The 27,723-nt window shown below is 42.2% G+C and overlaps 1 protein-coding gene across 1 annotated transcript in view; it reads right to left on the bottom strand.

Annotated features, from left to right (window-relative positions):
• Positions 1–23,354, bottom strand: part of KRT80 (keratin 80) — a 33,687-nt gene extending 10,333 nt beyond the window's left edge. The window contains exons 1-4 of the mRNA XM_074225873.1: positions 22,918–23,354; positions 10,796–11,004; positions 3,274–3,334; positions 2,213–2,308 (exon numbers count right to left, since the gene is read on the bottom strand). Coding sequence (XP_074081974.1) covers positions 2,213–2,308; positions 3,274–3,334; positions 10,796–11,004; positions 22,918–23,226 — 675 coding nt within the window. The 5' untranslated portion in view covers positions 23,227–23,354. The remainder of the gene's footprint in view (positions 1–2,212; positions 2,309–3,273; positions 3,335–10,795; positions 11,005–22,917) is intronic.
• Between the last annotated feature and the right edge of the window lie 4,369 nt (positions 23,355–27,723).

Here is a 27,723-nt window from a genome sequence, read left to right as displayed (position 1 = left end):
CTTCCTCAGATATTTATTAGCTGTGTGTTCCTGGTTAAGTGTGATCACTTAAGCATACCCTTTGACCCAGCAATACCACTACTGGGTCTATATCCTGAAGAGATGATCAAAAAGGGTAAAAACATTACTTGTACAAAAATATTTATAGCAGCCCTGTTTGTGGTGGCAAAGAATTGGAAATCAAGTAAATGTCCTTCAATTGGGGAATGGCTTAGCAAACTGTGGTATATGTATGTCATAGAACACTATTGTTCTATTAGAAGGGATGGGATTTCAGGGAAGCCTGGAGGGATTTGCATGAACTGATGCTGAGTGAGATGAGCAGAACCAGAAAAACACTGTATACCCTAACAGCAACATGGGAGTGATGTTCAACCTTGAAGGACTTGTTCATTCCATCAGTGCAACAATTGGGAGCAGTTTTGGGCTGTCTGCAAAGGAGAATACCATCTGTATCTAGATAAGGAGCTGTGGAGTTTGAACAAAGTTCAAGGACTATCCCATGCAATTTAGAAAAACACAGATATGTTATTGTCTGATCTCTAAGGATATGATTTCTCTTTCATCACACCCAATTTGGATCAAGGTACAACATGGAAACAAAGTAAAGACTGACAGATTGCTCTCCGTGGGGGAGGGAAGTAAGATTGGGGGGAAAATTGTAAAACTCAAATAATATCTTTAATAAAAATTAATTTAAAAAAGTGTGATCACTTAACCCTCTTTGTATCAGTTTCCTCATCTGTAAGTTGAGTGAGGTCTGAGGGGGGGGGGAGGGTCATAATGATAAGTTATGATAGTTATGATAACTTTATCACCATAAAGATAAGCCTATCTGGGGGGGATCAGGGAAGATTTTATGGAGGAAGAGGTATTTGAGTTGGACTTGGAAAGGTGAATGGGAATTCATCAGGCAGAATGGCAGGTGTAGGTAGATTACATTTCAGACATAGAGAATAACACGGGCAAAAACATAGACATTGGAAAACATGGCAGGTGGGGAGTGAACTGGAGAAGAAAATGGCAAACTTCTCTAGAGGCTTTGCCAAGAAAACCCCAAATCGGATCATGAAGAGTTGTATACAAATCTAAAACAATTGAATAGTAACAATTTTATTCACTATTTCATTGCTTCTTGTTTGCCTTAAACATAGCAAGCTTTTAATAAATCCTCCTTGAATTGAATGGAATTGATCTTGGCCCTGACTGATTCTCCATTCCCTAAGAACATTTTTTATAGAAACCTAAGGAGTCAGAAGCTGAAGAGAGGGGAAGAAGTGAAGGCATAAGAAAGATGTAAACAGACTCACTGTGCCAACACTGTGTAAGTACGGGGTGATTCAGTCACCCTGGGACAGATGGGGGAAGTGCTGTTAAAATCTGTGGGAAATGGCAATAGGGCATGGATAGGAGGGTGACAGCCCTAAAATGTTATCTCATCTGTGTGTTGGAAGGGGGGGGGTATGAAATCCAAGGTTTTAAGGGAGTAGACTAGGTAATCCTGAGATCCTAGTCCAGATTAGGTAGCTGTTTTCTTTACAATTATGGCTTAGTCTTAGAGAGTTTGGCTTGAATGGAACTATGGGATCTCCAGCAGTCAATCCACAATAGCCTATCCCCACATTATATCTTTTATCCTGAGCTCTCCACTTTCTTAGTTCTTCAAAGGTACCACTCTTTCAAAGAGCCATTTCATGGCCTAGGAACTTCCAAAGGTCAAGGAATCGCCATACTCACTTAGACCCTATTATTCTTAGCATCCTCTCGGTCTCTCTTCTATACCCTGCCCTTCCTTCACTTATCTTCCTCGTGAAAACTAGAAAAAAGAATTCCAGACTCAGAACATTACAGCTGGAAGGGATCTAAGAGATGCTTTTAAAAAATCTGCTCATTTTACAGAGGAGGAAACTGAGACCCAGAGATGTTTTCAGCCTGTTTAAAGTCACCTAGAAGCAGATTTTATAAGAAGCTCTGGAAAGAAACCTTGGGACTCATTTAGCATTGTCCCTTAATTTTATAGATGATGCATAGGAAGTTGTAAGTGGATGGGATTCACACCAATGTCTTCTGACCCAGACATTATTTCCATCATATTATCCTGATGAGTTGATCTGTTCTGGGGAGAAGAGGGATAGTTTGTTTGTTTTAAGTAGGATAATGGTTTCCTTCTTTCCATGTTCCTGGGGCATCCAGAAAGCCCTGTTTCTCTTACCTGTTCATACACAGATTTCATCAACTCCACGAAACTCTGGAGTCCTTGTAATTTGGCTTCTAGTTCTGTCCTTCGAAGACACTCAGCATCCAGATCCTTTGGGGAGAGAATGATCAGTGAGGAAGAGGCTATAGGAGGGGGTACTTTGAGACTGAGCTGAGCTGAGGAAGGAGGGGTATTAGGGCAAGGGTGGGGCAGATATTGAGGCTGCACTTCAACTCTAGGGAGTAAAAGTATCTGCCTAGGAAGAAGAAATTCTAGGAAATTAATGGAAGGGTCAAGAGAAGGATCCATGAAAAAATGCTAAAAGGAGTCTGGGAAAAAGGAGCAGGACAATAACAGTGCCTATTTTATATATTTCTCTTTTTTTAAGTTTTTTTCCAAGGCAATGGGGTTAAGTGACTTGCCCAAGGCCACACAGATGGGTAATTATTAAGTGTCTGAGGCTGGATTTGAACTCAAGTACTCCTGACTCCAGGGCTAGTGCTGTATCCACTGCACCATCTAGCCGCCCCTATATTTCTCTTTCTTACCTACTCATATATTTGTCTATTTGTTTCTCTATTCTGGGATAAACAGTGGTGCATTTGCAAAAGATCTTTTTTTTAAAAAGTGCCAGGTGAACTCACTGGACATAAAGCAGGGTTCTTTTTTCAAAGTATTGATCACACAAGTGTTTGAACTGGATTTGAACTCAGGTCCTCCTGACTTCAGGTCTAGTGCTCTATCCATTGCCCCGAAAGCAGAGTTAAGAAAAGTCAAGTCATATGCCTAAGGGAGGAATTTTAATCTGGATTCCATAGACTCCTTAGATTTCATAGGTAAATGAATATAGACTGGAAAAAAAATGATGTCTTTGTTTTAACTGACATCTATTTTAAAATTTGTATTTCCTCCAGCTATGAAAATAGGCAATGCTGTTTATTCTGAGAAGGGATTCACAGACTTCACCAGATTGACACAGAGTCTATAGAACACAAAAAGTTAAAAACCACTGGCATAAGAGAGGGTTCTGTCCTGGGGCCAGGCAGGCTGGGAGGTAGTGAAGGGGTGGGGAGTACCTTCTTCAACTGGACAAAGGTGAACTCCATGTCTGTCCGCTTGGCAATCTCATCTTCATATCTGAGGGGGACAGAAGCAAAAAGAGACTCAACTTCCCTATTCTAGGTATAACTGTGGGGTTCAGAAACCCTTTTCCCAAAGGCTCATTGGAGATAAAATGTTTAATTTTGACTACATGAAATTGAAACTTTTTTTTTGACACAAAGTCAGTGCAGTGAAAGTTAGAAAGAAAACAGTTAATGGGGGAAAATATTTGCTGCAAACTTCTCTGATAAAGGTTTCATAACTAAGTTTTGTGGGGGACTTATTCACCTATATAAGCACAAGAGTCATTCCCTAAGAGATAAATTTTTTATTTTAAGATTTTTTTTTTTGCAAGGCAAATTGGGTTAAATGGCTTGCCCAAGGCCACACAGCTAGGTAATTATTAAGTGTCTGAGGTCGGATTTGAACTCAGGTACTCCTGACTCCAGGACCGGTGCTCTATCCACTGCACCACCTAGCCACCCCCTCCCCAAAAAGATAAATTGTTAAAGAATAGGAACAGTTTGCTCTGGAACTGCATGTTACTATTCTTTAACTCTTCTTAATATCTGAAAGGGACAAAAACAAAAAGAGGTTCAGTTCCTCTACTCCAGCTAAAAGTATGGGACTCAGAAACTCCCCAAAGGATCACTGGAGATAAATTAGAAAATTTTGATTATATTTTATTTTTGAGGAAATTGAGGCAGAGAGAGATTAAATGATTTGCCTAGGGTCACACAGCTTCTGAAGTTAGATTTAAATTCAGGTCTTCCTGATCTGATCCTCTGCCTTCAAATCCAGGGCACTGGCTAATGCCAACTTCCCAGTTAGCTGAGGGTGATCTTGCTGTTGTTGAATAAGTCAATAAGATTGAACTGGAGAGTCCAGAGTGGGCAAATCCCATATCATTGACTAGACTTTTTTGGGGGTAGAAGATATCATTCTACTTTAGGAACCAAGAAGGATAAATTGGCTAGTGATGGAAGCTTTTACCCGTAATTTTTAATTGCTTGCAACACTATACTTTTAAATATGTTTTATTAAAGCCTTTTGTCTTTATACAGTCATTTCTAGATATTACCTTTCTTGTCACTCATCCAGAACTGAATTCCTCCCATATGAAAAATGCTTAAGCACAGTACATTTTTATAGTGACCTCACCTGAGATGGAATGTAATGTTCTGCCTCTCCATCAAGGAAGAGGAAGATGTATTTCATTCTTTGTTTCCCAGGGTCATTTTTGCTTTTTTTTCCATTCACTCAGAATTTAGTTTCTATAGTACAAACTAATCTTGTTATTTCTTAGTTCTATCCTTCTTTTGTATTTGGAGTGTGTGTATGTGTGGTAGGTAGGGTGTGGGTAGTCTGGTTGAATATATGTGTAGGAGAAGATGGAAGAGTAATAACAAGAACTGAGAGTCTAGCAATTTCAAGGACAAAGAGGGATGAGGATAATCCAGCCAGGGATTACAGGTCCTTTAGGGGTCAGAGACCAATAAGCAAGACCAGAACTGAGCCCTATACTTCAGAACTTCCCAAATGGGTGAGAGAAGGGGCAGAGGGAGAGTCCACTGTTTGAAAAACTGTCCCAAGTTCAGAGCTTGGGAGATAGAAGGGGAAGTAATAGGACCACCTGTTTCCCATTCCCAGGTCTACTATCACATCCCCAAGGGAATCCCTCAATACCCTTATTCTCAACTCTCCTTCCTATATATCTTCCCCATTGCCCAGGTTCACTTAGGTTCCCCATTTGTGAAATGGAAAAGATAGAATCATATTCTGTATTTCCACAGTGAGGTCATGAAAGAGTTAATGACCCTAGCAATCAGAGTCACTTTCTTGTCCCAATGTGATGGTCAGCTTCAAGTTTGGAGGACAACTTATTATTGTTTATCATTATTATTATTATTATTATTATTATTATTATTATTATTATTATTATTACCCCCACGCCATGACTCCCGAGCTTGGATTCTCTGGAAAGCTGGTGAACCACTCCAGTCATCCAAATTCTCTGTCATCATTAAACGTCATCAGACTTTTCTCTCCCTAGATTCCCTGATCCTCCTCTTCTGCAGCTCTGCTTCCTCTGGGAAACCTTTCCTGAATTGTAACTTCAGCCTGATTTTCATTCTCCTTTCATTGTCTGTCTTTTAGCCATCCTTCTCTGGGAGCCCTGCTGTCTCACCCCCTCTTTCTCTTCCAAGACTCTGGCTTCACTCTGCTGTAGCCAGGCTACCCTACTCCTGGTTCCCTGTTTATACCTTAGTCTTTCTTCCCACAGGCTCTTCATATTCTCTTCCCTATTTCCAATGGGTACTCTCTCAGCTCTCTTCCTCCTCCTCATTTTACACCAACCCTTTCCTTATCCTTCCCCCTTTCCCAATCCTGTACATATTGCATAATAACAATATTTCTTTAAGATAACAACTTTGTGAAATCAATAGTACAGGTGGGGAACTCAAACTTAATAGAAGTGAGGGGGGCAGCTAGGTGGCACAGTGAATAGAGCACCAACCCTGGAGTCAGGAGGGCCTGAGTTCAAATCTGGTCTCAGATATTTAATAATTACCTAGCCTCAACCCCATTGACTTGCAAAAAACACAAAAAAAGAAAAAAATTAAGAAAAAAAAGAAGTGAGGGATTTGCTCAAGTTCACTCTCTTGGAAGAAATAGTCTGGAAGTGAATTCATGTCCCAAGACTCAAAACTGAGAGTTCTCTGAAGCCTTCCCTGATTGATTTCCTGATGACCCTTTCTCCATCTTTCCAGTCCTGATGTTTTCACTTTACCTTCATATTTGTGACTTAGTTTATATATTCCACTAGAGTGGGAATTCCTGGAGGGCAGAGGTAGGGTCTCCTCTAGGAGGATAGAATTATAGTCTTTCAATTTCTAACTGTTTAGCAGTTAAGAGACCAATCTTTGTCTTAGACTCTGCTGTTCAGTCATTTTTAGTCATGTCAGATTCTTCATGACCCCATTTGTGGTTTTATTGGCAAATATACTAGAGTGGTTTGCCATTTCCTTCTCCAGCTCATTTTACAGATGAGGAAACTGAGGTAAGCAGGGCTGAGTGATTTGCCCAGGATCACAACTGTCTGAGGTTACATTTGAACTCAGGAAGCTGAGTCTTCCTGATTCTAAGTCCATACTCTATCCACTGTGCCACCTAACTTCCTATTTTGTTTCTAGACTTCATGGCTTCTGGAAGAACTCAGGGCTAGACAGCAGGAGAGATGTCCTGATAGACCAGAAACAGAAATGGGGGTGGGGATCTCTGCTTTTTCCCTGGGATTTTGAGCTGCAGAGTCACCTGAGAGATGAGTCTCTCCTCTTTTTCTAGGTTTTTCTCCCTGGAGTTCCTGAATCACCTTCTAAAGGTAATTATAGCTGCCCTTCCTTGCCATGAACCAGTTACTGCCCTGGCCCCATGTTACCAGTTGGCATGGTTCCTCGGGCCCCATGGGGATCCTGAGTGGGAGTACCTACACATTGTCTTGACCTCTACCATCTGACAGTTCTTCAGAAGCAAGCCAGAGAAAGAGAGAGAGAGAGAGAGAGAGAGAGAGAGAGAGAGAGAGAGAGAGAGAGAGAGAGAGAGAGAGAGAGAAAGAGTGAAAGAGAATACTGGAAATCTGACTGCTAGTCAGAGAGAAAACAAATCTCACTGGCAACTGTTTTTGTATCCTGGGCTTCCAAAGGAGATGCTATAGGACACAAAACTCTGAGCTAAGATTCAGGAGACATGGGTTCTATTCTCAATTCTCCTAGTAGCTTCAGGAGTTGTGGTGCCCATTCAGCGACTGTCTCTCACATCTGGAATACTTTCCTTCTTCAACTCAAACTTTTGGCTATGTAGTTTTTTTTAATAGTTTTTTTTTCAAAATTCAAATCCTATTTACTTCAAGAGACTTTTCTTGGTTTCTACCCTCTTTCCCCCTTCTACCCCCTTCTCCCCTTCCTTCTAAGATTACCTTCCATTTACATCATAGATATCATGTATAGGTGGGGAGCCCAGTGAATAGAGCGTCAAGCCTAGAGTCAGAAAAACCAGAGTTCAAATCTAGCTTCAAATACTTACTAGCTGTGTGATCTTAGACATGTCACTTAACCTCTGTTTACAGTTTTCTCCTCTCTCAAATGAATAAGAGAAGGAAATGGCAAAACATTCCTGTATCTTTTGCTAAGCAAACACCAAAGGTGGTCACACATGACTGAAAACTGACTGAATACCATCTAGGACACTCTCCCCCAAGCTACCCATTTTACAGATGAGGAAACTGAGATGTGGTGCTCTTCTTGCCTAATTTCTAGTAGATTTACCACAATTTCCATTGGGTTTCCTTCCCAATTTAGTATTAGGGGCACATTATTCTGAGAGCAATATGTCCTTTTCAATCCCCAGTTCCAATAGGAGGAGACCTCAGGCTTAGTAAAAGGTCACTGGGGAGGGATCCAATGATTTAGAAATGAAAGGGACTTTTATTTTTGTTGTTGTTGATTCATTTTAGTTCTGTCTGATTCTTTGTGACCCCATTTTCTTGGCAAAAATGTTGGAGGGGTTGACCATTTCCTTCTCCAACTCATTTTACAGATGGGGAAACTGAGACAAATATGTTAAATGATTTGATCAGGGTTACATAGGTTAGAACAATCTGGAACTGGATTTGAATTCAAGTTTTCCTGGTCCCAGGGAAGATACTCTATGTACTGTGTTACCTAGTTGTCAGAAGAAACCATCATGATCATTTAGTTAACCCTTTCATTATCTAGAGGAGGAAAATGAGGCTTAGGGTGATGAGATTTACCTGAGGTCATATAGGAGCTCTCCCTCTTCTTTCCCTCTGTTCTTCTCCTTCTTCCCTTAACCTCTCTCTAACCATCCTTAGTCTGGTTTCTTCTCTGGAAGTCTAGATATTTATATTAAAGCTGAGCTTTCAAGTAGCAAAAGATTGACTTGGAGAACCTATCCAGGTCCCTGCTAATCCCAGGCATCCTAGATTCCAATCAGTTTTTTAAAATTTATTTAAGGCAATGGGGTTAAGTGATTTGGCCAAGGTCCCACAGCTAAGCAGTTATTAAATGTCTTAGGCTGGAATTGAACTCAGGTCCTCCTGACTCCAGGACTAGTGCTCTATCCACTGTACCATCTAGCTGAGCCCTGCCCCCCTCCCCCAATCAGTTTTTTGAATGGGATAAAGGTAATTTTCTTTTTTTTTCCTCGTGGAGGGAGGGGCATAGTAAGGAAGGAAAAAATGAATGCTTGATAATTAAAAATAAAATTTAACTTAAAAACTGACAGGCAGTAGAATCCAGGCAGGGGTGGACCTGGGAGAAATTAGGCAGAGATATTTGCAGGTTAGTTCTCATGGAGATATAATATCTCTATTATCTTTACTCTTATTCCTTATTGTGAGTTTCCCTCAGAACTATGTCTGAGACAAGGGGAAATAGAGTATAGAGTCAAGGTTGTTGAGCTCTTTAGGGAAGAGTAGGGGAGAAGGTCATGAAAATGATTGAAACTTGACCAGGGGAATCATTGAAGGAGGGCTTGGTTATCACCTGGAAGGGTGTGCCCCTTGTGCCTGGGGTCTCTGACCTAGCCCAAGTCACCCAGCTGGCTGTCCATTAGACCATAGACTGAGTTGGCTTAGCCCTACATGGAGATGGCCCAGATGGTGATGGGACCTGGAAATGTTGGGAGGCAGGTCTGTCTTTTGACTCCTTCTCCAGGTGAAAGGGAAGCAACTGTGTCAAATCCTAACCTCTTTAGGGTGGCCCCAGTAGCTGTGGAAAGAGTTCATGACTGGGAACCAGGAATCCCAGCTTGACCTCCTGTTCCATATATAAATAGCTTAATAAAATTGCTTCCCCTCTTTGGGCCTCATCTGGAAAATGAGGATGTTAACCTAAATGGTCCCTTCCAGTTCTGATAGTCTATAATTCTATGTTCCATGGAGGCTGCCCCTTCCTGGTTTGAAACCCCAACTTGGATGAACCTCTTTCCTTACTCTTCCTTCCCCCCCCCATCTCTGTCCAGTTCCACAAAATATCTTTAATTCAATTTGCTGCCTTCCTCTTTCCACTTCCTCTCCCTTCTCAATTTGTTTGCTTGTCAAGAACAAGGGCTGATCTCATCAGATTTGTGTAGACAAGGATTGGCCCCTCCCTGTTCTCTCTGCCTTGGGACTTAGCCCAAGTCACCCAGGCACCCCTCCACTATGCATAACAACCTGGGGGGTCAGGGAGATACAAAACACTCTTTATGCTTACCTCCCTCAACCTGAGCTGTTCTCTCTGGGAGCCCTGGCATTTCTTTCAGTCTATCAAACATTCACCTCTTTCCAATTATTCTCTTTCTTTTGGCTGCTAATGAAGCCCAGTTTGGAAGAAACTGTCTTGAATATTCTGTTTTTGATAAAACTAGGCAAAAAAAATCCCCATGCCTAGGACTGAGTAGAGTTTGGTAGTGAATTTAATGGAAATCATGTGCCAGACCAAATAGAATTCACTCACCTAAATTTTTTAGATTGAGAAGGGACCTTACGGATTTAATCTGATAGAAAACCTAATGGAAATTAAGCAGCAGCTTATGAGAAATCGGGTAGAAAACTGAATGAAAATCAGGGAGAGGCCAAATGAGAAATCAGACAACTGAACAGAAACTAGGCAAGAGGCCTAATAGAATTCAGATAAAGGCCTCATGGAATGAGGTGGAGACTTAAAGAGAAATCCCACAATCATATGTGGAATTAAGTGACAGGCCTAGGAGAAATGGAATCTCCCTGGGTTTTCCACTGGGACCTCTCTATGTTGGTTGACTTCCTTTCAATCCTGTCTGGGGGGGGGGGGTTGGTGGGAACTCTGAAGGTGGTGAGATCAGATGTTGGGGAAAGATGGGATGTTAGAGCTAGTGAGTCAGGAAGGCTATAGAGTGAGAGTGTTGACAATGCTGGGCTGACTGGGTGGGATTATAGAGTCTTAGGTCATCAAATACTAGGATTTGATAACATGAGTGGAGTATCTTTCTGGGAAAACAGTCAAAGAAAGCCACTTAGATTAGTTCTGAACTGTTCTGTCACTGAGATATCTTCTTTTTCACTTCTTGCTTTTTCTGTCAGCAATAGGCTCTTACTATAAGGATTAGTTTATGAAGAAACTTGGACTATCTTTGTTACTATTAAAAAAAAGTGACAGACAGCATCAGAATGGGGAGAGAAGTTGGTGCCCTTGGAAAGGTTATGAGCAATTGCTGCCGCCATTTTGTTCTACATATTAATTGCCTTGCTTTCCTTATCATGGGAATAAAAAGAGTTTCTGAGGAAAGTTGGGGTCCAGGGTAGGATGTCTGGGGGTCCTGAATGGAAGTAGAATATGAAGGTACTTAGGCTACTCCAACCTCCAGAGGAGATGGGGGAAAAAACTCATGTCTCTCTTAGGTTTCTCTGTCCTCAGGGAGAGTCGCCCTCACTGAGGTAAGAGGAAAGAGACTTACTTGAGCTTGTATTCTTCCACTTTCTCCAGCATCTGCATCAGGTTGACTTCAAGCTGATTCCGCTCCTGGCTCACCGTCTTCAGCTCTTGCTGCAGGCGGTTCAGGTACTCCTCATACATGTGACTGAAGTCAACAGAATTGGATTCTTGCTCCTTCAAGAAGCTCCAGCGGGTTTGTAGCAGCTGGTTCCGTTGCTCCAGGGATTGCACCTAGGAGAGATTGGGAATGGATGCTGAGAAGACAGGAATCTTGGGGATGGGCTGCTTGGTGGGGTTTTGGGAGCTCTGGGTCCAAGATGAAAAGAAAAGAGGTCTAAATTCAGAGGACTGGAGACATGCCTCAGATCATACATTCACTAAGAGATCTAAGAGATTTTAACTCGGGTCCCCTGACTCCAAATCCAGGTATCTTGGTATTGTACCATCCTATGTCCTTAATTCAAGTTAAAATCATCTGTGGAACTAAGTGACAGGCCTAGGAGAAATGGAATCTCCCTGGGTTTTCCACTGGGACCTCAAGTTCAACTTGACAAGCACATTGGGACGGTAGAGGTTCTGTGGTCTCACTCTTACCGGGGTAGCTGCCTGCTGTGCAGTATTTCTAACAAAGGCTATTTACTTGTTCCCAGGGATAAAAACTCCCTTGAGGCAGCCTGAACTTTTTTGACCAGCTTGTAGGAAGTTTCCCCCTAAAACCTGCTGAAATCTGCTGTATCAGCTTCTACTGGAGTTTGCTCTATGGGGACAAGCAGAATTTATTCCACATGATGGCCTTTCAGATATTTGAGGATAGCAATTGTGTTTCCCTCAAATCTTTTCTTCACTTTCAACATCCCTTATTTCCTTAATCAATGCTTCTATGCTATAGGACCTATAGGATGGTCTCCTTGTCTCTCTCAACCACCCCTCCTTACCACCCCACATCTTTTCTTCACTCCATTGATTTTCTTTTGTTGTACATTAGCTAAAATGAGGTATCCAGATAAATCTGAACCTAATGCTTCAAGCATGGCTTAATCAGGACAGAAGACATGAAGTGGGATTGTCAATGCTTTTCCCAACAGAAGCTCCTGGCCTAAGCTTGGACATCCCTTTCTTTGCTCTTGAGATAGAGGTATGGTTTTCAAGAGAAAAATTGTGCTAGTAGTGAAAGCAAAAGAGGATAAAATACAATGGTTTTACAGAATTTATGAGTTATAGATTATCCCAAGGTATTCCTATTTTAAGTTCCATTAGACTATATTCCATCTAACTCATCTCTCCTCCTAGGGAACTAGAATCCTGGCATCTAGAAGACCTGAGTTCAGATTTGACCTCAGACAATTACTGGTTGTGTATTCCTGGGCAAGTCACTTAATCTCTGTTTCATTTTCCTTAGCTGTAAAATGGGAATGATAATAGTACCAACCTCCATATGATTTCTCTCTCATCACATTCAACTTAAGTCAATGTATACCATGGAAACAATGTAAGGATGTAAGGACTGGCAGACTGCCTTCTGTGGGGGGTGGGAGGAGGGAAGTGAGATTGGGGGGGAAAAATTGTAAAATTCAAAACAAATAAATAAATAAACAAACAAACAAACAAATAAATAAATAAAAAGGAAAAAAGTTCTAATCTCCCAGGATTGTTGTGAGGATCAAATGAGATGCTATTTGCAAAGAGTCTGGCCCATAGTAGGCCCTTAATATATGTTTATTCTCTTCCTTTCCTTTCTTCCTCCCCTCTGGCTTCAAACTTCCCTTCCTCTGAAGCATATCTGGCCTCTTGGATTGTATTATCAATACTTAGCACAGTTGCCGACAAATGATAAGTAGTATTTAATGAATATTTGTTGATTTCTTGGTAAATCTTAGAGTTCTAAGAAAATGTGATTCACCATCACTTCTAGTCTCAGTGGTTGAAAGTCAAGTCCTTGCCCCATTATTCTGTAATTTACACAGGGTTCCACACCCCCTGCTCCCCTACAACAGTTTTGGACAAGTCCCTTTTTTCACACCCTCAGAAGAAATTGCCTTTCCCTTATGACTGGGGACAGAAATTGAATGTTCCTTTTGCCTTAATACTAGAAATATATAACTAGAAAATACATTTGTATTATGCACATTTTGCCAACTTGCATTCCTCTCCCCATTGTGTGACAATGTGTGATGACCAATTGTTTCTGTGTGAAGGGGTTGAAACTCTAAACTGTTGAAGGTTCCTGGGGAAATCAGGGATCAGAGATCTAGAGCTCAGAGGGACTTTGGAGACCATCTAGTTCAATCCCTTCATTTTACTAAGAAGTAAAGTGAAATTCAGAAAGACAAAATTCATTTGTCTAAGGGCAAAAAATAGTAAGCATCAGAGAGGAGATTAGAAACCATGCTCCATGCTGTCTCCTCTAGTTCTTTCCCTAGATGTTAACAGTTAAAATGAAAGACATGACAAGAATTTCTGGAAATATGACAAGAGTTGGGGGGTGGCAGGAATAAATTAGACTGGCTGATTCTCAATTCAAGATCCCTGTCATTCTCCATGGACCTATGGCCTGAAACCGGGCATGAGAGAAAGGTTGATTGTGACCATCCAAGCATATGTCTGTATAGACAGAAATGCCTACACAAGAGGCACAATGATGGTCAATGGCCAGCATGCTGTCATTATTGCAAGAGAAGCTCATCTTAGGCACAGAAGCTTCAAGATACCATCTCATCTCCCCAGGTCTGTTGTTACTCTTGATAGTGGGTTTCTATCTGATTTGATGCTGACCTCCTTGGCCTTGGACTATTAATGCAAACTCCTTTTTCTGCCTCTGACAAAGTCCCTTGGATTCCAATTCTTACATATGATTAGCTGTATGATCATGGGCAAGAGAGGGACAGATTTCAGTAAGGAGGCACCATTGCTGGGGGCTTCTGTGGAGTAGTGACAAATGGATTTGCCATGGTGTGGGTGGTAATATGGGGTTAGAATGGTAGTAGAATAGAGGTAGTTGGTTCTCAGACTTGTGAGAGATAAGTTTCATTTCCTTTTCCTCTTTCTTTCTCCTTCCCCTCTTCCTTCCCTTTCCTTGCATACTGTCTCTTCCTTCCCTTCCCTTGTTTTCTCTAGAAAGGATCTCCCTCTCTTGCCCAGACTGGAAGTACAGTGGCTAGTGACAAACTTGAACCTAGTACTGATTGGTATGGAAATTTTCATCCCAGTAGGCTCACTCCTCTGTAGGTAGTCTGGCAACCTTTGCTGATAAGGGATCATCATATTAGTGCAAGGCTTAATGTGAACCCCCAGTTGACTTTAGCCCAGCTGTAGCTCACAACTCCCAAACTAAAGAGGTCCACCAAACATTAGCCTCCCCAGGAGCAAAGATTACCCACAATCAGTAGACTAGGGATAATCTCTTCTGTACTGGGCCCTCAATTTCCTCATTTTTAAAATGGGATGAATAATACCCATACTATCTACCTATGTTCATATCTTAGAGATAATAGAATCTTTTAAGGAGCCTCAGTGAGGAGAAATAGCTTGTTGAAAATCAAAAGGCCGATAAGTTTCAGGATCAAGTCTCAAATTTAGGTTTAACATCAAATTTAGTTCCATTACTGCTCTCCTATGTTGCTCCAAAAGCATTTTGTAATAAATACTAAAGGTTAAATGAAAGGCAAGGTAGCACAAGGGATAGAGAGCCATCTTGGGAGTCAAGAAGATCTGGATTCAAGCCCTACCTCTGACAATCCTGGGCTGTGTGACCCTGGTCAAATTAACCTCTCTGTGCCCTAGATGACTCTGGTCATCAGAAAAAGTGCTGACCTGCATTAGTAGGGGGAGTTCATCCCTTGGAGCTCTCTACATCAATGATATCACAAGACTGGCATAAAAAAAAGATCATATAAATGTGGACTATTATTATTCGGTTGCTGTTGAACTCTCTCTTGACCTGGTTAGTATCCTGTTTACTATCTTGGAGGTGGACCACACCCTTTCCCTAGGAGGGTTTCTTCTCTTGGCGCCTGCTGATGGCTCCTCCTATTCAGTGATGCCAGCTCCATGTCCTCCTTTGGAGTTGGATATTAGGCAGCATGTACCAGTCTGCAAGACTGGTTAATGCTAGGTCTTAGGAAAAGATTCTTTGGGCCAGAAGCCAGCACTTGGTATTTCTGGGACTGTCTGCAACCTTTTTCTTTTATTTACCTCCTTTTTAATATAGGGTAAACTCACCTATGCCCCATTTTTGGTTGTTATCTGTAAATGGAAAAGGAAGTATTTAAAGAGACAGAGAGAAGTCTAGAAGGGAAGGGATGCCATGCCCTGAGAGACAGGTGCTGGCTGGCATTTTTGAGGTTCCAGAGAAGGGACAAGAGTTTCTAGGAGGGATTCAATATTCGACTTGTCTTTCTTTCCTGACTGAAGACAGCTACTAGTGTTTCCACACATATGTCTATTTGCTTTACACTGTGTTATATGTTTATACACTGATATCTTAACGAGTACAGATCAGGATGAAAATGAGGCACAATGAAAAGAGCTCAGGGTTTAGGATCAGTAGATCTGGGTTTGACTCTCAGTTTGGTCACTGCCTACTTCCATGAACTTGGATGATTCAGATAATTCAGATAATTTCTCTTGGTCACGTTCCTCATTGCAAAATGAGGAGCTTCAGTTAGACATTGGTCCCTTCCAGCTCCAAATTTGTGATCCTAAGTTCTCATAGAGACAGAGGAAATGTAGAGAGAAGAATTAATAAGAGAATTAGAGGTCTCAGTCGGGGAAGCATGTGGTAAGAGAGCAGAGAAAAGAACTTAAGAAAGAAGAGGAGGGCAGACCAGCTCAGCCACAGATGGGTATGTTTGGATTGCCCATCATATCAAATGAGGTGAGAGATGAATCAGGGTTGGGGGAAGGTTGAGTTGGGGAATCATGGTGGATTCCTATATGTGGAGATCTTTTGCTGGAGGGGAATCATTTTGTAAGACTATTCAAGTTTGGCTCTGTTCTGGGCTCTTCCAGAGAAGTGGGGGAAGATTGTAGTCCTTAGAGACTGATTGATGATAGCTATTTGGGCTTGGGTACCTGCTGCAATGCAACTAAGACTATGAGCTTGATGCTGTTGGCAGAGGTGGGGGGGGAGCTAATGGGGATGGGGTTTCACTGAGGATTTAAGGGCTCTTCTCTGTTTTAGGCAAGGGTTATTTCTGTACTTTCCACATCTGGGGTATTTGTATCTCCTTGGGTCTCTTCAATATGAACCTGTCATTTTCTATCTTGTATGGAAGTTTTTTGTGTTTATATTTAATCTTCCCTTCTAGATAGAGTGAATTAACAGACTATATTACTTTGAGACCATGTACAAGGCACTTATTTTCTATGAGCCTCAGTTTCCTCATCTGTAAAATGGGAATAATGATAATTGTGGGATCAGCTCAGAGGGTCATTATAAGACTCAAATGGATAACATATGCAGAGGGCTTTGCAACCTCTTAAATAGACCCCCTTCTCTTCTGTAACACTGCCACCACTCTATGCCTATCCTCATCACCTCACACCTGGATTATTGCAATAGCCTGCTGGTAGGTCTGCCAGCCATAAGTCTCTTCTCACACCATCTTCTGTTTAGTCACCAAAGTGGTTTTTCCTAAAACTCAAGTCTGACCATTTCATCTCCTTACTCAATAAACTTCAGTGACTACCTATCACCCCTGGTACCAATATGAAGTCCCCTGTTTGACATTCAAAGCCCTTCATAACCTAAGTTCCCTCTATCTTTCTAGTCTTTTCCACCTTACCATGTAGGCTTCAGTCCAGTGACACTCTTCTTGCTTCAGTTTCATGATCATGATGCTCTATTTCTTGACTTTGGGCATTTTCTCTGGCTATTTCCCATATTTAGACTGCTCTTCCTCCTCAACTCTACCTATTTATAAGTTTTCCTGGCTTCCATTGTTATTGTTCATGTCCTTGATTTTTTAAGAGAACCTATAATATTATAAAATCTCATCTTTACAGGAAGCATTTTCCAACCCCTCTTAGTTTCTAACACCAACTCTCTCAATTATTTCCCACAATTGACTTGTTGGTACATATTTCTTATTGTCTTCCTATTTAGACTGTGAACTGTAATAGGAAAAGGACTGTCTTTTTCCTCCTTTTTAAGCTCAGTGCCTGGTGAAGCTAGGTGACCCAGCAGATAGAGCACTAGGCTTGTAGTCAGGGAAACTCAACCAACCTCAGATACTTCCTATCTGTGTGATCCTTGGCAAGTCACTTCACCCTGTTTACCTCAGTTTCCTCATCTGTAAAATGAGTTGGAGAAGGAAGTGATAAACTATTCTTGTATCTTTGTCAAGAAAACCCCAAATGGGGTCACAAAGACTCATACATAACTGAAACAACATAATAATTACTTATGGACTGACTGTCTAAAATGCTATAAGATTGTCTTAACTCAGAGGTGAACTTCTTACAGTCCTAAACCAGTGGCTAAGTAACAAGACTTCATGAAGGCCAAGTTCATCCCATATGTTGGGGTTACCAACACATCAATTCAACAAATATTTCTTAAGCACATTTTGTGGGTAAGTATCACTGTATTGTGCTAAGTTCCTTGGATCCAAATAAAAATAAAATAAGGTCCCTGACTTTATCCTGTCTAGGAGGGGAGAGAAAACATGAACATAAACAACTATTATATGAAAAAGACAACAAGGGTAAGTGCTGAGATATCCTGAGCCCCCAAGGGTAGTTTTCTGTCCATAATTCCGGAATGCTGGTAGCATCAAGTTCTCCTTCCCACTCATCCTCCATTATCCTAATGAAAAACCTAATGGGGATAGGGACTGAGTGTTATGAAGAGAGCTGAGGAATAAACTGAAGCTTTGATGCGACCCATGCTGTCCTGTCAGTGAGAGGTGGCTTTCTCAATTCTCTTCCATGAGCAGGCCATCCCTAGGCCTGTCACCTAATGGCAACTGTCGACTGGTCTCTGGGATTATTCTATTTTATCTTTTGTTCACCTCTTCTGTTATTCTTCCTTGACTTACTGCTTGTCTCTTCTGAGGTATATTCAGTTCCTGGTGTGGAAGACTCTTGTCAGTGATGATCTTTCTCAAGTCTACTGCCTGTAGTGGTCATAGCTAGATTAGTTCATAGAGATCAGAATGTGTGTGTGTATGGTGTGTGTGATAGAAAGAGATGGGGGGGAGAGAGAGAGTGAATGAATTTGGGCAAGAGGGAAGGGGAATGCTTTTCCTACTGCTGTACTGATCTCCCACCTTCCTCACTGGGCAGGAGTCCCATGTTGATGCAGTGGGTGGGGAGGGAGGAGACGTGTTAGGTTCTTTCTCCTCCACCCATGATGTATAGACAAATCTTTCCTCCCAGAAGTTTTGCTTTCCACCTAACCTCAGGCTCTTATGTTGTAGACCCATTTAATTTTGTTCATGTAGAAGGTATGAATGAAGCCAAAAGTGAAGGGACCTCCAATCCTGAAATTGGGAGTCCATTTGCCCTCTTGAAGAGCCCCATGTTGTCATAGTGGGTGGGGAGGCAATCAGGATGTGAAAATCTGTCCCCCACCCAGGAACTCCCCAAAGAATCTTCTTTTCTGAAGGCCTCCTCCCTCGATGCCCGTGTTGGGAACAAAAGGGCTGGGAAGGGCAACTAATCCAGAGCTAGATGAGGTGCCAGTTTAGTTGTCTCCAATAGGCCAAAGGAATTCACTCCAAGCAGGGATGGGCCATCCCTCTGGGCCTCTTTCACTAGGGTACAATTCCCTGCTCCTCAGCCATAGGCTCAGTTTAGGTCCTGCCTGGGTGGTCCTTCTCTGGCCTTAGGAGGAGGTGGGAAATTGATCTTTTTAGAGTTCCTTAGATTTAAGTTCCTGAACACTTTGTCTATGATTGTATGTGTGTGTGTGTGTGTGTGTGTGTGCACGTGCACGTGCATGCACGTGCACACACACGGCACTCTGGGTGGGGAGGAAACAAGAACAAGGGGATTTAGGGTTCTTACCCACTTCCCTGCCCTTATCTAAATATGCTCTTCATTCTGTGACTTCTTGGCTTGGCAGCTTTCCTAGACTGAGATTCTCTTCCCCCCCTCTTCTTCCCCTCTCTGGTCACTCTCACCTGCCTGGAAAGCCTCTGGAGGATTTTGTTTTCTCTTTGCTTCTCTGTTCTGTCCAGGGAGGATGAGGATCCCTCTTTCTCATGGGCTGGCTCTTAGCCAACCTGCCTGTCAGCAGGGGGATGGCATCTTGGTATCAGAGCTCCCTCCTAACCCTGGAATTCCTTAGGGACTAGTGGAAATTATCTCAGCCATCTCTCTGCCTCCAGGCAGCCTAGATGAGAGGCAAGTGCCTCTCTTGGCTCCTATCGGAGTAGCAGTGGACATTTCACAATCTCCTTCCATCTCCTTTTCTCATCTCCTCTTTATCCTGATAGGCCTTTTTCCTGTCTTACCTCAGTACCTTTCCTTTTGTCTTGTCCTCAGGGAGTAATAAGCATCCATTCATGGACCATTCCTCGCCCCCCCCCCCCCCCCCCCCCCCGCCATGGTTCCTTTTTCACTGACTGACAGGTAGTGTGGGTGTAATGAAAAGGCTATGAGAGAATATGAGTTCAAACCATTGTCCTGCTGCTTCTTGCTTCTGTGACCAGGGGACAAGGCACTTAACCTTAAGAAGTCTCAGTTTCTTTATTTGTAAAATGAGAGCCTTGAATTAAATGATCTTTAATATTTCTTCTGGCTCTAAATGTTCTCAAAAGTTAGTCTTAATTTTCTAATCTGTAAAGTTGGAATAACACTACTTATATTTGAAGACCTTTGCAAACTATATGTTAGTGTGGTCATCATTTTTATGATCCTGTCCTCACCGTTCTTTTCTCTAGGAGAAGTAATTCTTGCTTTCATGAGTCTTCTTATAGCTACTATTCCCTAGGTATCTTATCATCCCTGAAGTACCCTCTCTCTCTTGCTCAAAGTTCCCATATCTCTTCTTTTTAAAAAAAAACTTTTTATTTATTTAAGGCAATGGGATTTAGTGATTTGCCCAAGGTCAAACAGCTAGGCAATTACTAAGTGTCCAAGGTCAAACTTGATCTCAGGTCCTCCTGACTCCAGAACTGGTGCTTTATCCACTTCACTACCTAGCTGCCCCTCTCATATCACTCCTAACTTAATTTTTTAACTTTTATTTCATCTTTTTTTTATTTTTGCAAGGCAATGGGGTTGAGTGACTTGCCCAAGGTCACACAGCTAAGTAAGCACTAAGTGTCTGAGGTCCAATTTGAACTCAGTTCCTCCTGACTCAGGGTTGGTAGAATTCATCTTGAAGTAGCCAAGTGGCACAGTGCTAGATTTACAGCAAGAAGTTACAAGAGCTCTAATCTAGTTTAAATTCTAATTTGGCTCTAGGAAGTTCTGAGTTTAAATTCAACTTTCTAACTGGGTCACCCTGGGCAAATCATTAACCTCTGTTTGCCACATTTTCCTCATCTTTTAAATGATGGTTCTTGAACACTCTTTCCCAGAGTTGTTGAAATAATCTAGGTGAAGGGCTTTGCAAATCTGAAATCACTATATAAATATTTTAACCATGGGGGAAGAAAAAGAGGGTGGAGATTAGTGCTGCAGTTCCCTAATATTTAAAAGATAGTAGGGAGCTGGAGTAGATGATTCCTAAATTTCTTCTAGCTTTATCACTGATAACTAGTTTTATCATCTGTGCTGACCCTTCATTCCCTTCATTTTGCATGAGTCTCCAGCAAGGACTCCCCTCTAGCCTGCAATAATGTACCCATCTCCTTTCCTTCTGAGCTTTCTTGCAGCTATTTTAGTATCTCCTTAGTGTTTCTCCAGACCTATCCCTTGTCTTCAAGAAGCCTTCCCTGATTCCTTCAGTAGCCCCCCCCCCCCCCCCAGTGATTTAGTATTTTGTCTAGTTGCTCTGGGTTCTGGTCATTTTCTATATTTAACTGTAAGCGCTGGGGGTTGGGACCTCTCTTTTCTGTAATCCAGAAGGAAGCAATACATTCAAAAGAGAAGGAAAAGGGAGAAGAAAAGTCAAGATAGAAGGTAGATAAGCAAATTGTTTTGCCAAAATTGTAGAGTTAATGGGGCCCTTTCTTGGCCAAAGGCCAACACTCATATCCCTGAAGGGAACCTTGAGACTGTGGGAGTTTAGGCCATAACTTCCTGGAAAAGCATTCCAAAGGCAGTGTCCTTACCCATACCTTCTGGAGTACAAGCTCCTTGTCTTTTGGGGGTCAAGCTGCCCTATAAATAAAATTCTAACTTCCTTTTTCTCTATGGCAACAGCTCAAAGTGATATCAGCCCTGGCATTCAAAGGGAGAAAAACTTCCAACCTGGCCAAATTACATGTTCGGTGAAGCAATACTTTTAAGGGATTAAGCTAGGATTGGAGAGGAGAACTCTGCAGGGACCTGCCTCCCATCCACAAATTGCTTGTTATTGGAGGGAAATTACAATTCTGGAGTTTATCAGTTGTTAGGGGTTGGCAGAAAGTTCTCAGCTAGCTAGACAATTGTTCTTCAGGGAGACAGCTGAGGTGGAGTAGTGGCTAAAGGACAGGGCTTCGATTCAAAATAGATCTGAGTTTGAAACATGTCTCAGATCAAACTAGTCATGATCCTGGACAAGTCACTAAACCTTTTGTCAGCCCCATCTATAAAATGGAGATAACAATAGCATCCACCTAACATTGTTGTTGAGAGGATATGAGATTTTATATATATATATATATATGTATATATACATACATATATATACATATATATATATATATACTTTAGCTCTTAATAGCTAGATAAATGCTAGCTATTATTATTGTTGGTCAGTCTTTTGTCTTCTGCCTCAAATATACATAGAAGAAACTCTGATGAGGGAAGATGTGCATCCAGGAAATACATTTTAGGAAATAGGTAGATAGTTCTGAATATCAGTGCTGAGAGGTTGGGGAGGCAGAGCTGGGGAATGAAGGGAGGTTAACCAGAGGCTTTTGGGGAGGTGGGAAAGTGTATGGGGGGAGGCAATGTTATATTTGGAGTAGGAAGGAGAAAAAATAGCTACTTAGAATGAGGGGTCATGGTCCTTACCCTAGGACCAGATCTGAAAGGGGAGCTAGAACACACAGACAGAGATTAATGCCAGGGAACTAAATGCAGATTATGGAAATGGGTATTGAAGATACCCAGAGCCAAAGAGGGACTGTGTTTCTGCTGTAATCTCACTAAAGATGGGGGCCTGGCTGGAGAACTGGAACTGGGAAGGCTGTTTCCTATATCCCAGCATCGCTACCAACATTCCTATCCCCTGACACGCCTTAGGCAGCATCCTCATCGGGTCCTGCATCCTCCTTCTGGCTCAGGTTTCCAGGGGCCACCTCAGCCCAGTCTCTCCATCTCAGCTCAGTTGGGCATCACACAGGGTGGCCAAAGAGGACCAAGAAGGATACTACACTTCCTCAAGATTATCAGAAAGGAATAGGGACACAATCAGGAGAGAGATTGAGGCTTGGGTTGTTTGTTCTCTGGCCTTTTTGACAGATCTCCACCTTTACTTTTACCCCATAGCACAGGGTCGGGACTTTAAGTCAGGAGGACCTGGGTTCAAATTCTACCTCAAATACTAATTGGGTATGTGAACCTGGAGAAGTTACTTAACTTCTCTGTTCCTTAGTTTTTTTCAATCTGCAAAGTAGGGAATTGAGCTTGGTGATCAATATGCAGTAGGGAATCTGACCCAGGGGTACACTTTGGAAAGCAACTCTAAGTGCTTTAAACACTCTCCCACTGCAACCACCATGTCCAGGTAGGATGACCACTTGATGGTTTTTCAACCTGTTTTCCCTCTTCCCTGACATCCTTCAGGGTCAGCTGTGCTTGGATGGAGCTGGGAAAGCCCCGCCCCTTCTCAGAGACTAACTCAGCCAAGTGTCCTGCCTTCCCATTGGCTAGTGAGGGATCCTAGGGGATGCTCAGAGCCGGGGCCATGGGGGGGGGGGGGAGGAGCAAGAGGCTCCTTAGTGACTGTTCCATGCATCTCTCTCTGCAAATCAGTCAGAGACCAGTGTCACTGTTTCAGATAAGGTTAGAAAAGCTAAAAGCTCTCCTCCTGTCTCCTCTTACCTTGCCAATCAAAGAGGCAAATTTATCGTTGAGTGTCTTCATTTCCTCTTTCTCCTGATTCTTCTGTTGTTGGATGGTGGGGTCCACCTTGATGTCCAATGGCACCAGGAGGCTGGAGTCCACGGTCACCTTCTGGAAAGTGCCTCTTGGTCCACAGCTGGTGAGACTTCGAGAGCTGAAACTGGGGTTGGGGCTGGGGCTGGGGACTCCACAGCCATTGTGTCCCAGGGAGCCTGGGCCAGTACTCCATCCTGGAGTTGCCCCACTGCTGCTGAAGCTGCTAAAGGTTACACAGGACTGGCAGGCCATCTTGCCCCCCCTGGGGGGCAGTGAGACTGGGCACCCAAGGGCACCCTGGGACAGAGGGATGTGGCAGCCGGGGCCTGGCAGTCTTCTCCTGTTTCCACCAGGCAGGAGAGAGAGCTGGGTAATGAGGAGCAAACACCTGTTGTACTGTGCTCATTACCTTCTTGGGGAGGGCGTGACGCCTCCCAGCCAGACCAACCTGTTAGATGATGTTGCTCCCTCCTCCCTCCTCCCTCCTCCTCCCTCCCCCCCTTCAGCTCCCTGAATCTTTCTCCTCCCCTCCTGAGGTAGTTTGCTTTGAGTGGGTTGTTAGACTCCCAAACAAAACCCAGGTCAGGCTACGAATGGGGGGGGGGGGAGGAGCCCTAAGGTGGGTGGGTGGGAGAGAGGAAGGACAGACACAACAAGGAAGGAGAAAGAGAGAAGCTCTCACCACAGACCTCAGTGGCATACCTGAGCAATGACGTTTTAATACTCACATACTTCTGGAAAAGCTGAGCCCTGGAAAAGGCTGTGCCCTGGCCCTGGGCTCTCAGGTGTGGATGGTGGCCCCTCAGGTGCCAGACTGAAGGGAAAAACAGCTTCTTAAATTATTAAGTTTTCACTGTCAAAAGTCTTTTCTTCCCTCCTTTTCTTCCTCCCATTCCCTTTCTTGTTGCTTACCACTCCCACAAACTTGAAAGTAAAACAGACAGAAAAAGAGATGTTTTCTGACCTCAAAGAGTTTACAAATCAGTGATCAAGTATCATCCCCATCCCCTTCTGGATGCTTTCTCTTCATTCTATTAGTTTGCAAAGTCCCCCACTTCCAGGAAGCTTTCCTGGAATGATAGTTTTCTTTAGCTTTGACCAAGTGGAGCAGAATGGGCATGGAATTCCACCATGGTGACTCAGTCTTATTTTACTCTCTACCTTGGTGATCCATTCTTCCCTACTTTGTCCTCACTGACCACTTCTGTTGAGGTTTCATCCACATGTTCATAGCGGACTTGGGTAAGCAGAGGCTGGACTCTGGGCAATCCATTCTGCCCATTCAGCATCCTTTTTGGGACAAAGGTACTCCTGAGGAGAAGAGATACTCAAGTGCATAAAAAAGAACATGTTTTAGATGAATTGGTAGAACATTGAATTATCTTCTGTCTAAGAGCTTCAGACTGCTACTTTTCAAAAACAGAAACTCTGCCTCCTCTCTACTGTCCCTCTGCCTATATAATGGGAGGATGAACAAGCATTTTTATTTATTAACACCTACTATGATCCAGGTGCTGTTCTAGTGCTTCACAGATATAATCTCTTATCTCCATATTACATTTGAGGAAACTGAGGTAGACAGGTTAAGTGACTTGTCCAAAGTCTCACAGATCATAAGTAACATCTGAGGCAGGATTTAAACTCATGTATTTCTGACTCCAGGTCCAGGATACTGTCCAATAGATAACCTAACTACCTACATCACAACTGCCCATCTTTTAGAACATTTAGTAGGGGCCTTAGATTTGGCATCCAACTGTTGTGTTCTTGATGTAGTAAAGTGGATGAAGTTTATAGAATCAGAAGACCCCCAGTGTCAGGGTCAATTAAACAATCATTTATTAAGTTTCCACTAGGCACTGATGAAGTTTCTGCCCTCAAGGAGCTTACAGTCTATTAGGGGAGACAATAAGTATATGCATAATAAAAGCAAAGCAAGATTTGTTGGAGAGGGCACAGGCATCTGGGTGACAAAGAAAGGCTTCATCTAGATATTGCTTGAGCTTTGATCAAAAAGAATTCTCTCAACCTTCCAGACCTAAATATGACAAGAAAGAGCCCAGAATGTTTCCTAGGATAAAAGAGATACTGTTCCAGTGACACACATTCATTATCATCTAAACTCTTTACTATTATGTGTGCTTAAGGCCTCAGATAACTTGCAGCAAAGTCTATAATACAAGATTTCCCCTCAAGAGATACACATAGAACAAGGGAATGTGAAGGCAACTTCAGAGTAGGAGAGAATGTGAATGATTCCTGAAATCAACTGTTCAGCAGGATTCCTTCTTTCCCTTATTATGGTATCATATACCACATTCCAGTACTCACTGGTATGACCACCTCACAGGAATAATCAACACTCATTTTCTTCATTGCAATTTAATATCATTCCATTCAACAGTTATTCAGGGATCACTCCATGCTAGTAATTATACTGGGGCTTTTAAAGAGAAACAATTCCTGCCCCCAAAGAACTTAAATTAAGTTCATACCATATGGGCAAAGCCAAACTAAGGAGACAGCTAGATGGCTCGGTGGATAGAATTCTGGGCCTGGAGTCAGGAAAACTTGAGTTCAAATCTGGTCTCAGATATTTACTGAGTGATCTTGGATAAGTTACTTGGCCCTGTTTGCCTCAGTTTTCTCAGCTATAAGGAAGGAAGTGACAAATCATTACAGTATTTTTGTTAAGAAAGTCCCTTATGGAGTCATGAGGAGTTGGACATGACAGCAACAATATGAAAAAAGAATCCTTCCCTCATTGCTGATGGACAGAACCCTGCTAACTTGGTTGATGGTTTCTGAAAGCATTGATTCTGGAAGTTTCAAGGAGAACCCAGACTTAGGGACTGCAACTTACTTAGAAGGGAAAGAAAGGTTGACCTCTAGGATTTAGAACTGTGAGCACTTTACAAATCATTCAGTTCAACAAATAAGGAAACTAAAGTCCAAATAAGGGAAATAATTTGTTCAAGGTCATATTGTTTATAGGGCTGGAACCAAAGTCCTGAGACTTCCTCTCATTCTGATCATCTACATGATGCCTTTGTTCCTGAATCTGGATTCTTCTCTGGTCTCTGCTCAGCTCAACAGTGAAGTAGCGTGGTATAGTAGGGAGAGCACTAGATTTACCATGCCTGGGCTGGATGGCCTTGGATTCCCTGCTGACAAATTATTGTATGGCTTCCCCAAGGCCCAGAGGTGACCCAGAGTTCCACAGACTGGCATCTGAGTTCGAGCCTTAGCAAGTCCTCCTATAGGTCTTAGTTTAGGTGAGCTCAGAGAGATTCAGCACCAACATAACAGTATACAGTTGGGAAGACCATTTGAGGGTAGAGATTATCTTTCTATTTTTCTTATTTTCATCCCTAGGTCTTAGCACAATGTCTGGCAATGGGAAGTACAGAATTGTTGAGTTATATGTTTCAGCCCTTACATAATATTTTTGGAATTAAATTTAATTGATTCTTCTAGAACAGGGGTACTGAATTTGGAGCATGTGGACTTAAAAATATTAATGGTAATTTCTTTTGTAATCCTATGCATTTTATTTTATATAATTAAAAACATGGTTCTTTGAAGGGATCATCACAGCCTTCACCAGTCTGCCAAAGAGGTCCAAGACACATGCAAAAAAACTATTCAGAACCTAAGTTATAGAGGACTTTAAATGGGGATGAGTGGAGAAAGTATTGTAATCAATGGAATCATAGGTCCTTGAACTTTTGAAGTGACTGATTCTGGGTAAGTCATTTGATGTTACTGGGTCTCAGTTTCTTTCTGTGTAGAATGAGGGATATATGGAATAAACTTTTATTAAATATCTATTATGTAACCAGGCACTTTGCTAAGCACTTTACAAGCATTATATAATTTGATCTAAATGGTCTCAAAGTTTCTTTCTGATCAAATAATGAAGTCCTATGTTTGCTATGTGGGATTGGGATCATTACATAGTTGCTGAAAGTGCTTTGATAATTCAATCTTTGTCTTCAGTGATTAAAAGAGATACTTAGAGCAACTATGTTGAACTGCCAACAGTGGCCATGAGAGACAATTCCTCTTCTCAGAAAATGGAAGTGAGCAGTGAGACAATGATGATTTTTTGTCCTTCATTCTTGAAGAAGACTATGACATCATGGAGGTGACGTCATGACAAGCGCACAAATTGAATTTTAATGAGGGGGTGCTGTGCTAAGTCACCAACCTCACTTTCTCCTCCAGAGCCATGAGGGTCCAGTGGCCAGATATGAATCAAGATGACTGGAAATAGTCTTGGATGTGAGGCAATCAGGGTTAAATGATTTACCCAAGGTCACACAGCTAGTGAGTAGTGTCTGAGGTCAAATTTGAACTCTCATCCTAGCTGCCCTGTGAGACAATATAGGGGCATCTAAAGGTAACATTTCTCTGCTCATGCTTTATCCTCTGTTTTTCTGTTCCATACAACTTGACAATTCTGTTATGTGGTTAAAATTTTTTTTTTAAATTTGTTATATTTCCTTTGTTGTTGAAGACTTTTTTGATTGCCTTCAGAGACTAAAAGAAACACATCATATATTGGGTTGTCACTTCTCCTTTGCTTCCCTTATAAAATCCTATTCATGGTCTGCACTGTGATTAGTTACTTGACCTCTCAATTCTCTCTCCCAGACTATCTCTTATAACCACTCTTCTCACTATCTTGATTCTTTGGTGAACCGATTCAATTCTGCACTGTCTTCTCCTTTGAATTCTTAGCCTCCT

This window comes from Macrotis lagotis, chromosome 2 (assembly GCF_037893015.1).
Source record: "Macrotis lagotis isolate mMagLag1 chromosome 2, bilby.v1.9.chrom.fasta, whole genome shotgun sequence".
In the NCBI taxonomy this organism is placed as follows: Eukaryota; Metazoa; Chordata; class Mammalia; order Peramelemorphia; family Peramelidae; genus Macrotis; species Macrotis lagotis.
Note: the sequence above shows the minus strand (reverse complement) of the source record. Positions and strands in the feature narration are given on the sequence as shown.